The sequence below is a fragment of the Callithrix jacchus genome, chromosome 3 (assembly GCF_049354715.1).
Source record: "Callithrix jacchus isolate 240 chromosome 3, calJac240_pri, whole genome shotgun sequence".
NCBI lineage: Eukaryota > Metazoa > Chordata > Mammalia > Primates > Cebidae > Callithrix > Callithrix jacchus.
The window spans coordinates 8,573,120-8,589,240 of record NC_133504.1 but is presented as its reverse complement, the minus strand read 5'-3'; the positions used below and the strand labels follow the sequence as shown (position 1 = coordinate 8,589,240).

The window sequence follows — 16,121 nt, the reverse complement described above, 5'->3', positions numbered from 1 at the left end:
TAAGATGCCCCCAATTTAAAACATTTGCCAATCTAGACGGTCTATTGTCCCTAAGTCTGTGAAAAAAAATTGTTTTCCTAAAGTAACGAATATCATCTGCAGCTGCCCCACCGTCCACTCATCCCTGTACATTTCAGTTCTGCAGTTAATCATCTTCAGCTGAAAACTCTGCCAGGCGAGGGGACAGAGTTAACTTAAATACAAGCATTTCAGAGCATACGAAGCAGGGCCCCGTGATCGGCCCCAAGTGTCCCCAGCCATTCCGATCCCTCTTCGCGTCTGTGGTTTCTCCTCAGCCTCCATGGAGGTCCAGATGAGCTGTGTTCCCCACGTGGGGTGGGCGTGGGAAAAGAGCATCTAGAAACTAAGAGAAAAGCAGAAATAGCACTATTTTGCCCATGTTAGAAACGAAGAAAGCCTTAAAGTGATCTATGAGGAGCAAGCCGTTTTGGGGTTCCAAAGGATCCCCCCCCGAGAGGGAGGGATCTCGAGGGCTTCCTCCACCAGGGCGGGAAGGACCCCCAGGTTTCCATGCATGCCTCGGGGCTGCCCCCAGATCCCCCGTATGTGGGTGAGGAATGGGGAAGCTCCCGGCAGCCTCTGACGCGCCCCCCGTTGTGTTTCGTCCGCAGCCCATCTTCGGAGTCCAGCAGCAAGTGGCGCGGCAGGCCAAGGCCTTCCTGTCGCTGGGGAAGATGGCCGAGGTGCAGGTGAGCCGGCGCCGGGCCGGCGGCGCGCAGTCCTGGCTGTGGTTCGCCACGGTGAAGTCGCTGATCGGCAAGGGCGTCATGCTGGCTGTCAGCCAAGGCCGCGTGCAGACCAACGTGCTCAACATCGCCAACGAGGACTGCATCAAGGTGGCGGCCGTGCTCAACAACGCCTTCTACCTGGAGAACCTGCACTTCACCATCGAGGGCAAGGACACGCACTACTTCATCAAGACCACCACGCCCGAGAGCGACCTGGGCACGCTGCGGCTGACCAGCGGCCGCAAGGCGCTGGAGAACGGCATCAACGTGACGGTGTCGCAGTCCACCACGGTGGTGAACGGCAGGACGCGCAGGTTCGCGGACGTGGAGATGCAGTTCGGCGCGCTGGCGCTGCACGTGCGCTACGGCATGACCCTGGACGAGGAGAAGGCGCGCATCCTGGAGCAGGCGCGGCAGCGCGCCCTGGCCCGGGCCTGGGCGCGCGAGCAGCAGCGCGTGCGCGACGGCGAGGAGGGCGCGCGCCTCTGGACGGAGGGCGAGAAGCGGCAGCTGCTGAGCGCCGGCAAGGTGCAGGGCTACGACGGGTACTACGTACTCTCGGTGGAGCAGTACCCCGAGCTGGCCGACAGCGCCAACAACATCCAGTTCCTGCGGCAGAGCGAGATCGGCAGGAGGTAACGCCGGGGCCGCGCCGCTCACGCCCCGCGCCCCTCGTCCTGTGGCACAACCCGAGTGGGACTCTCCGACGCCCAAGAGCCTTCCTCCCGGGAGAACGAGACTGCTGTTCCAACCTATACCCACACCGCGAAAACAAGGACCGCTTTTTTCTGAAAGACCTTAAAGGTGATCGGCTTTAACGAATATGTTTACATATGCATAGCGCTGCACTCAGTCGGACTGAACGTAGCCGGAGGGAAAAAAAATCATCAAAGGCCTCGACCTTTTGCGCTGGGCCGTCTGTTCCTTCGAGGCACTGTATTTAACTAACTTTAAAAAAAAAAAAGAAAATTAAAAAATACATACAGTGTTTCCAAATAGTCCCGAATTGTCGACCTTTGCTTACAAGTAGTCTCTCTGCATAGGATGTGATAGCTATCTGTTCATTTTACGATGTGGGGCAAAGTTACTGTTTCTAGACAACCCAACTGCTTTCCCCGTGCAGCTTTGTAGAAGGACATTGGCACAGTGACTTCTGCGGAGGGGATTTAATAATGGATTTTACAATGCTGACGTGGTTTGCCTTCCGGGGGAAAAAACTGGCAACTAGAATCCTTGTCACTGATAAGCAAAGGAAATCCTGATTTTTTTGTAAATTATGTGAGACAAGTTGTTTATGGATTTTTATATGAATTACAATTTACTGTACATCAAATATTAGTCTCAGAGGAGTTAATTTATGTAAAGTGTTTAAAAAGTTTATACTTAAAAATAAAATGATAAAAACATGTGAACTGTGTGATTTTTTTAAAAGGATTGCACCTTTTGTTATGTTATAGCTGTACAGTATAAATTATTATATTGTAGAGATATAACAACTTATGCCTATAATGTCCAGAATTGTTAATATTTTTGTATTAGGTTGAAAAAAATGTGCAAGCTTCTATCGCTAGATGGATAGGACCGTGCAATTCTAGGTGGGTGGCGAATCGGAGAACTCCCTTCTCTTCCCTGCTCACACATCAAGCCAATGTCCTCAGCACTGTCAACTGAGAGTCACAGCAGACAACTAGGGCTGGTGGGATGTAAGGGAAGCAGAAAGACAGGGAGAAGGGGTTCTCTGGCCCTCTCTCAACCCTGCAAGTCAATGGGGAGTTGATGGAATTAACCCCGGGGATTTTACTGTTACTGTTCCAAAGCTCTGTCTCATGATAGAGGAGAGACCACACCAGATGCTCGGGAAATGAGGAGGAAAGGATCCGATGTAGTCGTGATCCTCAACATGTGTCTTAAGATCTAGGAAAGATAGCAGGAACCCAGCGGTGGTGGGTGAGCCAGATTGAGCTGGTCAGGGTCACGCTGCTAGTTTTGGGTTTGTACCCTTAGTCACCAAGAGGGACAAAAAAGGGAGACAGAAGCTCCTCTAAACCCACATGACCAAACCATCTTGGGGGCTGGTTTGAATGGCAGCCTCCGCTCTGTCTCGGGGAAGCCGGGGATGGCAGATCCAGCTGGAAGTGAGTTGACAGCCTCGCCCCTGCACACATGCATGCATGCACTCCTGCGGGAAACAGCGCAGCCGCCATCCGCACTTCCGTGTCAGCTCAGCTCTGACAAATCTCTTTCCTGAGCACTAAATTCAGCCACAAAAATATTTTTAGAAGATATTTCTCAGTTCATAGTACACACTGTTTTCCTCTATGTATAAATGGTGATAAAATATAGCAAGTGAACATGTCGTAAATATAAAGGTTCAAGTGACGTATTGAAAATAATTTTCTAACTGCTTTGTATGTATCACATACTCTAAATGGCACAGTAGGCGTGTTTATTAAACAGATTGGCTGGGAAGGTTTCAAAATAGCTACTGAATTTACAGTATCAGTGCTATTACTGTCTTTGTGTATTTGGTAGAGCATACCGAAGTAATTAATCTTCTAATGAATGCTGATATTTTATTAGAATGAAAGCACAGATTAGCATTAATATTTTTTATCCTGGAAATCCTTTGGCAAGTATTATGAAGCCCAAATTTAGAAAACCATGAGATTTCAAACCACATAAACATGGTTCTGTTTTCCATTTTATTTTTTAACTGTTAACGTAGGTATTTGCAGTTCTGTTCCGTGGAACTTCTGCAGGACTGTATTTAGCATGCTGTAAGTACTTTTGGGTGAAATAGGCTCTGAGTCTAAATTCTCAGACATGTTTCTGATGTATTGACCATGAAAAGCTTGTGCCACATGACAGAAGTGAAATCGTAGTAATCTTAACCTCTTCTCGACATGGACTGGTCTTTACACAGGCACCGATAAATAACAGATTTGGAGTTATCTCCTGGTGCTTATTTTAGATGAAGTCAAATCAACCCAATTAGTGTCTTGTTAGTAGGTATAATGAGCCTATTTCTTTCTAAAAAGACTTGTGATCTGGACATGCTTTTACAAGAAATAGTGACCTTGGGGAATATGTAAACAAAAGACCTTTTTCTAAGAGTTGGGAGGGGGTGGGGGACTGTATAATGAAAAGAATTAGCTTACAAAAAAGAAATTGATATTCAAAGTATTTTAGGCAAAGCCAGTCAAAATGCTTTCATGATATTTTGAGATGTAAATTTTGTCTGATTTGTATTGTTCTTTTCATTTGCCTTCTTAACTTTATATGTGACCTGAATTTTCCATAACTTGATGACTATAGATTGCATCTAGGCATTCCAATAAAAGCCAACCCAATGTGTGCGTGTTTTCATCTTTTTTCAAGTCCTGGGCTAGCTGGTAAGGCTTTTGTGTTTCATGTGGAGGATGCGAATAGATGCAGTTGTTGGGAGATTGATTCATCTGCAATCCATTTGGTAGTATCTTTTTTTTTTTTTTTCCACTGGCCAGACTGCTAGCTCAGCAGAGTGAACTTCACGGGGGACTCTCTCATGGCCTACTTTAGGAAAACAGTAAACACACCCCACAAAGCAAAACACGCTAACTGTAAAGAAGAATTTACAAAAATACCACCCATTACTACTCGAGAGCAGGCCTCATTCCTGTGATCCTAGCAATAAGTGTGCTTAATTAAAATACTTGATTAGAATAATCAGTTTGGGCCTGATAGGCTTGCAGCCTCCTGGAGCTGTCTGGATCTACATATAGACCGGCTGATTAGGGGATGCTTGGTTCAGCAGTTCTGGGCCGGCAGGCCGGGGCTTGGATTTTAGTCTGGAAAGGCAGGCTTCACCACGCTTGCTTTCTAGTGACAACCTCAACTGCATAACGTGTTGATCCAACAAGAATCGGGTCATTCCACTTGGCAAACTGCTCTATTTTCTCCTCGCGTTAGACTTTAACATGGTCAAAACGGGAAACCCAGAAAAACGGGCGAATTACTGCTTTCCTTCTGCACTCCTTTCTTTAAAAGTAATGTCTGAATGGTGCCAGCAAAAACTCTACCTTAGCAAAAATAATCTGAATATGGGGATTCTGTCTTAGAAGAAATGATCTGAATATACCCCTGCTACATCCCGTGAAATTTATCTCTACATTCACACATTTCCTGACAGTTGCATGGGGTTCTCACTGCCAGACGGCAACAGAAGGGCAGCACCTGAATGTAAGCACCTCACATCAGGACCAGTCCTCAAGTGCTTTCAAAGATGAGGAGAGGAGTTGGAGGTTACAATGAGCTATGATCACACCACTGCACTCCAGCCAGAGCAACAGAACAAGACCCTGTCTCTTTAAAAAAAAAAATTGTGGTTTTAATGGAAGATGCCCTTGATGCTTTTTCCTACCCGTGCCCATTCTTCACTCCGTTCACCACCTTTTCTTTCTCCTTTTGCCCTGGGCTACTCCTGAATGCAGTTGTTCTGCCCGCCTGCTGACAGCAAATCAGCTGTCTGAGGTGCTTTTGGAATGGAGGGAGTCACTAGAGAAAGCTGGAAGGCACTGATCCACATCATGTTCTATCTGGGCAAAAGCACCCGGGCAGTGCTCACAGCCGCTCGCTTGCTGTTGTACAGAGGAGGACAAGGTCCACCTGGACCAAAAACGGCCACCTCCCACCTGGCGGGGGGAATAACATCTGAGCTCCAGCAGAGTGGGGTGAGTCTGCCCGGGGAAGCCTCCAAGGGCAACATATTAAGATCTCACCCCTTCCACAGATATCCCAGTTTAATCCCAGTTTCCTACAAGGAGTGATCTGATTGCAGCATCCCCGTCCACAGAATGCGTCCAGTTCCAGAAGCTGGAGGTGGAAGGGACTTAGAGAAATGTAAGTTGTCCAAGTTCACAGAAGTGGCTAAAGGTACGGTAGGCAGAGATTCCCTTGAGCTAGGACCCTCCTCTATGTCACAGCCTCCTCATAACGCTACCGGGGAAGGTACTGCAGATACTCCTTACCGCTCCCCCCACCCTACCCCCCCACCCCGCCTTCCCACGGGCCCTTGATCTTTCCAGAGCTGCCATCACTTACAGCCAGGACTAGGGTTTTTCATTGTAAAACAATGCCCCCGCCACTAAAGGAAACAGATGCCTTGAGCAGCCCTCTGCCTGCCAGTATTTCTAGCTCCTCACAGCTCCTCCTTGTAGATAAGCAAGTTTGCCGGTCCATCATTTCCAAAAGAAAGACCATTGGGCCCTTTACCCAGATTTTCCATAAGTTATTCATCTAGCTTCGGACATCCCACTAGACCCATGAAAAAAATAACAGTGAGTTATAAGAAGTCATGATCACCCATTTTAACCACAGAGTTAAGCCAGGGTACCAAAGAGGTACTGACGAGCCATTTGGTATTCACCGACCCTGCAAGCAACGGTCTCTTGATGTTAGTTAATTACTAGTAACTTGTAGTAAATTGAGTAAACCTTTTCATTCAGGAACCGACTTAGAATTCTGCCGTGGAGGAATACAGGGGTCCTAGAGTTCTGTGGATAGAGAATTTACAATCAACTGATTCTCGGCCTCGAGTAACATCGTTATTCAGTTTAGAGTAAATGGGGTCCTCAAAGCAAATTTAATAAATCCTTCTGCGATCTAAGCGCAGGAAAATTAAAATTAGAAGCATACATTTGTGACTTTTAGGGCAAGAGACTGGCTTGGTAACAGTCTCCCTGCTTACAGGGTAAATTGCGAGCTAAGCTTAGCAGGCCCTGGCCACAGGGAAACCGCGTTCTTCTACCTGTGTACAGATTTTCTGAATTCCACCCACAGCGGCCATTTCTCTATGGCATAGCTCACGGCACACAACCGACAGGATTTACGACGTGAATTCTTTAAAATGTTCACAAGTTAAGTCTATCAGTGGAGTTTGCGGGGAGCATACATGCACGAGGAGTTAAAATGACAAGTTCTCTGGCGTGACTGAAAGGCTGAAAATGGGGCGCTCAGCGGAAGCTGGCGAGGAGGCTCACCAGGCCGCAGCTCTTACCGCGCCGTGATTAATGACGCTGGGCCGGAGACTGCCCTATCCCAGACCTTCCTCCTTCCTCCCACGCGATCACCACGGAAAGTCTACTCTACCTGTTCCGGGGAATGTTCTGCGAAAATAGTCCCCAGAACTGTCTCTGTCTCTGCACCCACGGTTCATTCTCCCCCCCCCCCGACCGTTTCCCCCTCTTCTCTCTCTCTCTCTCCCTGTCATCTCTCGCTCTTTTCTGGATTTACCCTGGCACCCACGGTTCATTCTCCCCCCCTCACCGTTTCCCCCTCTTCTCTCTCTCTCTCCCTGTCATCTCTCGCTCTTTTCTGGATTTACCCTGGCACCCACGGTTCATTCTCTCCCCCCCCCCACCCCACCGTTTCCCCCTCTTCTCTCTCTCTCTCTCCCTGTCATCTCTCGCTCTTTTCTGGATTTACCCTGGCACCCACGGCTCATTCTCTCCCCCCCCCACCCCACCGTTTCCCCCTCTTCTCTCTCTCTCTCTCCCTGTCATCTCTCGCTCTTTTCTGGATTTACCCTGGCACCCACGGTTCATTCTCTCCCCCCCCCCACCCCACCGTTTCCCCCTCTTCTCTCTCTCTCTCTCCCTGTCATCTCTCGCTCTTTTCTGGATTTACCCTGGCACCCACGGTTCATTCTCTCCCCCCCCCACCCCACCGTTTCCCCCTCTTCTCTCTCTCTCTCTCCCTGTCATCTCTCGCTCTTTTCTGGATTTACCCTGGCACCCACGGTTCATTCTCTCCCCCCCCACCCCACCGTTTCCCCCTCTTCTCTCTCTCTCTCTCCCTGTCATCTCTCGCTCTTTTCTGGATTTACCCTGGCACCCACGGTTCATTCTCCCCCCCCACCGTTTCCCCCTCTTCTCTCTCTCCCTGTCATCTCTCGCTCTTTTCTGGATTTACCCTGGCACCCACGGTTCATTCTCTCCCCCCCCCCACCCCACCGTTTCCCCCTCTTCTCTCTCTCTCTCCCTGTCATCTCTCGCTCTTTTCTGGATTTACCCTGGCACCCACGGTTCATTCTCCCCCCCCCACCGTTTCCCCCTCTTCTCTCTCTCTCTCCCTGTCATCTCTCGCTCTTTTCTGGATTTACCCTGGCACCCACGGTTCATTCTCCCCCCCCCCCCCCACCGTTTCCCCCTCTTCTCTCTCTCTCTCCCTGTCATCTCTCGCTCTTTTCTGGATTTACCCTGGCAGAGCTCTCTGGTTGCAATGGGTCAGGTTGAAGCTAAGCGCGCATCTGTCCTTTAAGGTTTGGAAGAAAAGCCACAGGGCTCCGTCGGTGGGCCAGGGGGACGCTGATGACTCAGGATCTCAGAGGGACCTGGAGTCAGCCCCTCATCCCCGGTTTGTTATTGACAAAAGCTTACAAACAAGCAGATTGTAAAATATCCTCACTCGGCTAATGACATGATTTCCAAGCTCAAACGGACACACGAGCCTGGCGTTCAGCTTCAGCCTGGAGCATGGACAGGCGCCCGGCCGCTGCGGACCACAGAGGGGGTGCCAGGCAGAGAACGGGAGGTAGCCAGGGGACGCCGGCACCCTGCCCTGAGTCCTCCCATCTGGGGCTTCCCTCTGGCCTTCCCCTTGGGTTCCCGGGACTCTGGAAAAGCCGTCCCCGTATCCGGCGGCCCCGTGGGCAGGGGCCCTGGGACGCCCCCTCCTGCAGCCCCCAGCGGGGCGGGGGCGGGGAGGCCTCGGGACCAGGGCGGGCCCTGCAGGGGATGGCGGCGCTTTCAGGAAGGGCTCCGGCGCCCCCTAGTGCCGCGCGGCGGTAGTGAGGAAAGTCTGGGCGCCAAAGGGGCAGCTCCCGGGCCAGAAAGTAACGGGAAACCCAAGAGAGGGCGCGGCCACCCGCCACCCCGACCCTCCCTTCCCCTCTGCTCCGCCCCCGAGCTCCACACCTGTGCTTCAGCCCCGCCCCGAGGCCTGGGCCCGGTCGAGGCCCCCCACGTGGAGCGGACACCGTCACCCGCGCGCCTCGCACCCGCGGATCAAAATAAGGCCCTTCCTCCCAGGAACTGTCCGCGGGCGATCCGCCTTCTGCAGCCCCCCGCAAACAGTGATTGCTGAACTATCACATTGTTTCCCTTTTACTTCTCACGTTAACAGTCCTGTCGCTGGGGAGAATGTCCCAGAAGAACGGATCACTGAAATTCGGAGTGGCGTTTTTATTTCTGAGAGAGCGGGGCTCTCACGGAACGTGCCAGAGTGACAGCCTGGAAGAGCCAGAGCCCTCCCGCTTCCCCGCCGCTCCCAGCCCCCTCGGCCCGACCTCCCTGCAGCGGGGACACCCAGACTCCCTCCTCTACCCACCCAAGCCTGCGGGGCCACGACAGCCCCCGGGAGGGAAGACTGGGGAGGGGTTCAACCTTCTGCTCCCGGGTTTTCACCCAGAGAAACCAACTGATGCTAATCTTAGAGGGCAGCCCGTTTGCTGGTGTCCTGCCTTCAGAAACCGGCCCTGGCAGCAGCCCGCTGGCATTTGGGGAGGCCAATAACAGGCCCTTTTTCCTACCCAGGTTCTCGCTGAATTGAGAAAGAAGGCCAGCGATGGCTCGGGAAAGCCAAAACGTCACCTAGGGAAAGGCAGGGTTGGGCCGCACCACGCGCAGCTGCACGTGGAATCCCAAAGGGCCACTAACGGGACCCCGAGATCAGCCAGGCGCCAGCAGCAGTGACGGGATGACCGCAGAGGCCCTGCTTTCTGAGCCGGAGTCCGGCGTGCCCAGGTGCCCAGTTCATTCCTCCCCACGCACCAGGAGGGCAAAGCGCTCCCCTGTCCACTGGGAACAGGAATGATGGGGAGGCCGGGAGTGAGATATCTCTCTTCGCAATCTCTCTTCTCAACCTCTCTCTCTCACACACACACACACACACACACACGAGCGTATCTCTGTCTCTCTGTCCCTCATACACACACACACACACGCACACACAAGCATATCTCTCCGTCTCACGAGCATATTTTTGTCTGTCTCAATCAACACACGAGCATATCTCTGTCTCTGCCTCTGTCTCTCACACATACACACACAAGCATATCTCTGTGTGTGTGTGTCTCTGACACACACGCACGCACACAAGAACATCACCAAGGAGGCTGTGGCACTAGGAAAGGTATTGCACCAGGTCTCGGGCCCGGGTTTGCAGGAAGGCCTGTGGCCTTCAGCCAGGTTTCTTCCCACCCTGGGCCTCTGCCAAAGCCAGAAGCGGGCTCTCCACCGGCAGCAGCCAGCGCTCCGCCTGCCGTGACAACTCTGGCTGGATCTGATCTCCTGGGAGCTCAGTCCTAACCACAAGTTGTTGGGCCGTCCGCACAGGCTGGGAGGTCCCGGGCACACCCGCGCCCAGCCTGAGTCCCTCACCCCGGTTCCCACTCCGCCATCCCGGGCGCTGCCTGCGAGCGGCGCGGGGAGCCGGGCTCCGGCCTTTTCCGAGGCGGCTGCTGCCCGTGTTCCTCTCGCCCTGTTAGGACGCGGACGGCAGGCTCGCCCTGCTCCTGTAAATCAAAGGGAAACAGGACTCGCCTCGCCACCACTCAGGCTCTTTCGGCGGCCCCCGCCAATTAGTGCTCCAGTTAATCACACTTAGCAACTCCCCGGAGAGGCAGCAGAGCCGGGAGGAGCCCAGCGCGGGAGGCCCCTTCTCAGGCCGGCCCTGCGAGACAGGGAGACGGCCACCGGCCTTTGCCCCTCGGTTTCCCCATCTTTACAGTGGGCCCAGACCTCGACCCCAGCCGCCTCTCCCGACCTCCCCTGCCAAGACGCTGCGTGTGTGTGTGCGCGTGTGCATGTGTGTGCGCGTGTGCATGCGCGCGCGTTTGTGTGGTGTGTGGACGTGTAAATGTAACCTGTGTGCGCATGTGAATGTATGCATGTGAGCATGCGCGTATGTGTACGTGCGTGCTATGTGTGGGTATGTGCGTGTGCATGTGTGTGCGCGCGCGTGGGGGTGTGTGTGCATGTGTGTATGTGCGTGTGCAGGCGCATGTGTGAGGGGGGTGCACATATGCTTGTGTATGTGCATGCATGAGTGCATGTGCATGTGTGTGTGCATGTGTGTGGGTGTGTGTATGGACGTGTGGATGTGTTCACGCATGGGTGTATGCATGTGTGTGCGTATGTGTATGTAAGCCCACTATGTGTGGGGGGGTGTGCGTGTGCATGTGTGCGTGTGCGCGCACACATGTGGGGGTGTGTGTGCATGTATGGATGTGTGGACGTAATGTATGTGCGCACGCGAGTGTACGCATGTGTGTGCACGTGTGTGCCCGCTGTGTGCAGATGTGTGCATGTGCGTGTGCATGTGCATGTGCAAGTGCGTGTGGGGGGTGTGCATGTATGGACGTGTGGACGTGTGTGTACATGTGAGCGTGTGCATGTGTGTATGTATGCATTTGTGTATGCATGCGCACACTATGCGTAGGTGTGTGCGTGTGTGTGCATGTGTGCATGCGTGTGTGCATGTGTGTGTATATGTGTGTGGCGGAGAGAAAAAGCTAAAAGAAAGCGCCCATGGTGCCATCAAGGCTACCACCCAGAGGTCTTTCACCAACTCCTGGGAAAGTCCCTGAGCTGGGGGAACCCCAGCCACGAAGCTCAGCTGCGTGGAGGGCCGGGGAAGGGAAAGGGGTTGCTCTCCCCGCAGCTCCCATTCACCAGGGAGGGCAGTGGTGAGCAGGGCTCCCTGGCACCTCCTCACACTTCCCACAGTACAGAGCTTAGTGGCTGCCCCGTCCCCACCCCAGCACTCACTGCTCACCGTTTGAAGACAATGCCGTTTGGCGCGAATATTTGTAGCCACACAGGGAATGACAGAGTATGGTCACTTGCAAACATGGCCCACCAGCACCCCAGGCTTTGCCCTGCTCCAGAAAAGGAAACTTGAGGAGAAGGAAAGTGGGCAAAGGAGACAGCACATGGTCCCTGTGTGCATAGGAGGAACTGTCAAATACTTATAAAACCATCAGATGTTGTGAGGACTTACTCACCATCATGAGAACAGCATGAGGGAAGCCAGCCCCATGATCCAGTCACCTCCCATCAGGTCCTTCCCTTGACATGTGGGGATTATGGGGATTACAATTCTAGATGAGATTTGGGTGGAGACACAGAGCCAAGCGTATCATTCCACCCCTGGCCCCTCCCAAATCTCATGTTCTTACATTTTCATGATCTTACATGATCAAAACCAATTATGCTTTCCCAATAGTCTCCCAAAGTCTTAACTCATTCCAGTGTTAATCAAAAGTCCAAGTCCAAAATCTCATCTGAGACAAGGCAAGTCCCTTCTGCCTATGAACCTGGAAAATCAAAAGCAAGTTAGTTACTCCCTAGATACAATGGAGGTACAAGCATTAGGTAAACACACCCATTTCAAATTGGAGAAACTGGCCACAATGAAGTGGCTCTAGGCCCCATGCATGTCCGAAATCCAGCAGGGCAGTAAATCCTAAGGCTCCAAAATAAACTTCTTTGACTTCATGTCTCACATCCAGGTCACTCTGATGCAAAGGGTGGGCTTCCACAGCCTTGGGAAACTCCACCCCTGTGGCTTTGCAGGGTACAGCCCCCTCTGGCTGCTTTCATGGGCAGGCATTGTCTGCAGTTTTTCCAGGTGCATGGTGCAAGCTGTTGGTGGATCTACTATTCTGGGGTCTGGGAACGGCGGCCCTCTTCTCATAGCTCCACTAGGTAGTGCCCCAGTGGGGACTCTGTGTGGGGACTCTGACCCCACAGTTCCCTTCTCACTGCCCTAGCAGAGGCTCCCCATGAAGGCTCTGCCCCTGTAGCAAAATTCTGCCTGGACATCCAGGCATTTCCATATATCCTCTGAAATCTAGGTGGAGGTTCCCAAACCTCAATTCTTGATTTCTATGTACCTTCAGGCCCAATACCATGTGTAAGCTGCCAAGGTTTGGGGCTTGCACCCTCTGAGGCTATTGCCTGAGCTGTATATTGGCCCCTTTTAACCACAGCTGGGATGCAAGCCACCAGGTCCCAAGACTACACAAAGCAGCAAGCCTGGCCCACAAAACCATTTTTATCTCCTAGACCTCCAGGCCTGTGATGGGAGGGGCTTCTGCGAAAACATCTGATATGCCTTGGAGATGCTTTCCCTATTGTCTTGCTAATTGACATTTGGCTCCTCATTACTTATACAAGTTTCTGCAGCCAGCTTGAATATCTCCTCAGAAAATGGGTTTTTCTTTTCTATCACATCGTCAGACTGTATGCTCTGCTTCCCTTTTAAATATTAGTTCCAATTCCAAACTATCTCTTTGTGAATGTATACAACTGAATGCTTTTAAGAGCACCCAAGTTATCTCTTGAATGCTTTGCTGCTTAGAAATGTCTTCCACCAGATATCCTAAATCATCTCTCTCAAGTCAAAGTTCCAATATCTCTAGGGCAGGGGCAAAACGCCACCAGTCTTTTTGCTAAAGCATAGCAAGAATCACCTTTATTCCAGTTCCCAACAAGTTCCTCGTCTCCATCTGAGACCACGTCAGCCTGGATTTCATTGTCCATATCACTACCAGCATTTCAGTTAAAGCCATTCAAGTCTCTAGAAAGTTCCAAACGTTCCCACATTTTCCCATCTTCTTCTGAATCCTCCAAACTGTTCTAACCTCTGCCTGTTGCCCAGTTCCAAAATCACTTCCACATTTTGGGGTATCTTTACAGCAGCACCCCACTCTCTGTGGTATCAATTTACTGCGTTAGTCTCTTTTCACACTGCTGTAAAGCACGGGCCAACATGGGGTCATTTAGAAAGAAAGGAGGGTGACTTCACTTACACTTCAGCATGGCTGGGAGACCTCAGGGAACTTACAATCAAGGTGGAAGGGGAAGGGGAAGCAAAGCACCTTCTTCACAGGGTGGCAGGAAGGAGAAGTGCCAAATGAAATGGGAAGAGCCCCTTTTAAACCATCAGATCTCATGAGCACTCACTCACCATCACAAGAACAGCACGATGGGAGGAGAAAACCACCCTGTGATCTAATCACTTCCTACCAGGTACCACCCTCAACACGTGGGGCTTATGGGAACTATAATTCAAGGTGACATCTGGGTGGGGACACAGCCAAACCATACCACACACTCACCCCACACACACCCTCACCAACCACACACACATACCACGTAGACACACACACACCCTCACCACACGTACACACTCACCACACCTTCGTCTCACACACACACATTTCTGCCTGACTATAGCAAGGCAACCACCTGCTGCCCCTGCCCCCCAGTTTCCTCCATGTCCAATGTTACCCACTCTCCCATCAGCCTCCCTTGCTCGGGAGTGCCTGGATGAGAGGCAGCAGAGCCAGCGCCCCCAGCACTGTTGCTAGGGAAGCATCTGTGTCCAGGATGGGCCAGGGCTGGGTGGGAACGCCAGCTCTCAGAGCACTGGGTTGCTCATGATGTCCTTGGTCAGGGCTTCTCTGGTGTCCAGTTCCTGGGACTGCCATGGAGGGCTTTGCAAGCATGAAGGAGGGGACCCTCAGGACTGGCTTTCAGGAGGGCAGTGGAGGAAGGGGCTCCTCCCCCAGAGGAAGCACTGGGGCAGCTCCTGGAGCCTGCTGTGCCACCCATCACCATCCCTGGGCACCTCCACCACAGGGGCCAGGATGCCAGAGGGACCCCACACGGGGCTAAGTCTAAGATCCCATGAGACCCCCGTGCATGGTCTGCCACTAGCTTTTAGCTGCGGCTTTCTTTTGTCAATGAAATCTCACAAGACGGCAAAGCAGACACAGGCCTAGCTGCCCAGCTGAAAGTAGGAGTGAGGGTCAGGCCACCCAACCTGTCGGTCCCCACGTCTGTGAGCAGCAGGCACACCTGAGCATACAAGAGGCAGGGCGGAAGGTGCCAGAAAAAATATCCCTGTCCTTGGGGTGCTGTGTCCAACTGGGAGGCGGACACAGAACTTTTGTAAACAGAGCAGGGCTGGCTGTGAGCACAGCATAAGGACCTCAGCACGACCTGGAGGGTCAGGCAGGCTTCCTGGAAGAGGTGAGGCTGTACTGGGCTTGAAGGGTGAGCAGTAGTGCCTGGGCCAGGGGGAAGGGAGGCTGAGGCTGTACAGAGCAAGAGCTGTGGAGGTCAAGGCCAGGGCTCCGGGGAGACTGCTCGGGGCTTGTCCTAGCTTCTTCCCTTCGGACCTGCATAGACCTGGGTGAGTTACTCAATTTCGTGGTGACTCAATGTCCTTTTCTGTAAATGGGGCGTTTTGGTCCAGGGGCTGTGGTGGGATGAAGCTACTCAGAGCACATGGGGTGCTTGGAGCATGGCCCTGAGCACGGGGCGTCTGTCGCGTGTCTCCGGGTGTTACTGGGGAGGTTGGTTCCAGGCTGTCTGGAGCCGGGCTTCTGCGGGTCAGGGCAGCCTGGACCCATTCTGAGGATGGTTCTTCCGGCCATCAGCCCAGGTTAGACCCAAGTCCATAGGCAGTGGGTATGCCTGTACAGGGCACCAGCGAGGGCGCGGGCTGCTGATGAGTCCCCGGGGCCATCCCTGCAGTGCTAGTCCAGGGCGGTCCCACAGGCCTTGTTCTGGAACACAGACCCCTGGGCTTCCCGCAGATAAATGGCTTGCCCAGATCCATGGAGGGTGGGAAGCCAGGGCTGAAATCCTGCCAGATCACTCCAGAAACCATGCTCTTCCCACTTACCTTGTGGCTCCCAAGCTGGGCGTTCAGGGCCCCCAGTGATTTCAAATCCCTCTCGGGCCTCTCCAGGTCCTAATGTGCTGGACACCTCCTCAAATCCAGCTGAGTGCAGTTTCTCCCACTTCCCAAGAAATCCTGTCGCTTCCCATCCCTGCATCTTTGCATAAAGCAAGTACCTCTGGACTGGCGCCTGCTCCGTGGTGCCATGGCCTGTCTGGGCCTGGCGGGTGCCCTTGTGTCTTGCCCAAGTTGCAAGTCCAGCTCCTTGGCACCCGCCGGGCACTGGGACAGTGTGGCCCAGGGATGTGCCCTGAGCTCAGAAAGCCACTGCCCCATCCAGACACGTGGCCTCCTCCGTAGCTTCTGTTCTGCAAAACAACCACAGACCTCCAGATCACTGGCCTTTATTTCGAAACTAAACTGAAAAAATGTTAAAGTCAGTCACTTATGGTGTAGAAAGAAATGGTTTAAATTATTGAAGAGTGACTTAATGGTTCAAAGCAAAGGCCACAGCAGGCGACAGGTGACGGTGCTGCCCACAGGCCACTGCAAGCTGGGTGTGAGGCGCCTGCACCAGACCCAGAGCAGAGCCCAGACCCCAGGGTCCATCTGCCTCAATCCGCACTGGGGCTTCTCCGCAGG

The 16,121-nt window shown here is 52.8% G+C and overlaps 1 protein-coding gene across 38 annotated transcripts in view; it reads left to right on the top strand.

Moving 5' to 3' along the window:
* TENM3 (teneurin transmembrane protein 3) overlaps positions 1–4,103 on the top strand; it is a 651,969-nt gene extending 647,866 nt beyond the window's left edge. For all 38 annotated transcript variants that reach the window (XM_035292578.3, XM_078366209.1, XM_078366208.1 and 35 more), the window contains one exon: positions 633–4,103. In XM_035292578.3, the coding sequence (XP_035148469.1) occupies positions 633–1,388 (756 nt within the window). In that variant the 3' untranslated portion in view covers positions 1,389–4,103. The remainder of the gene's footprint in view (positions 1–632) is intronic.
* Positions 4,104–16,121: the final 12,018 nt, after the last annotated feature.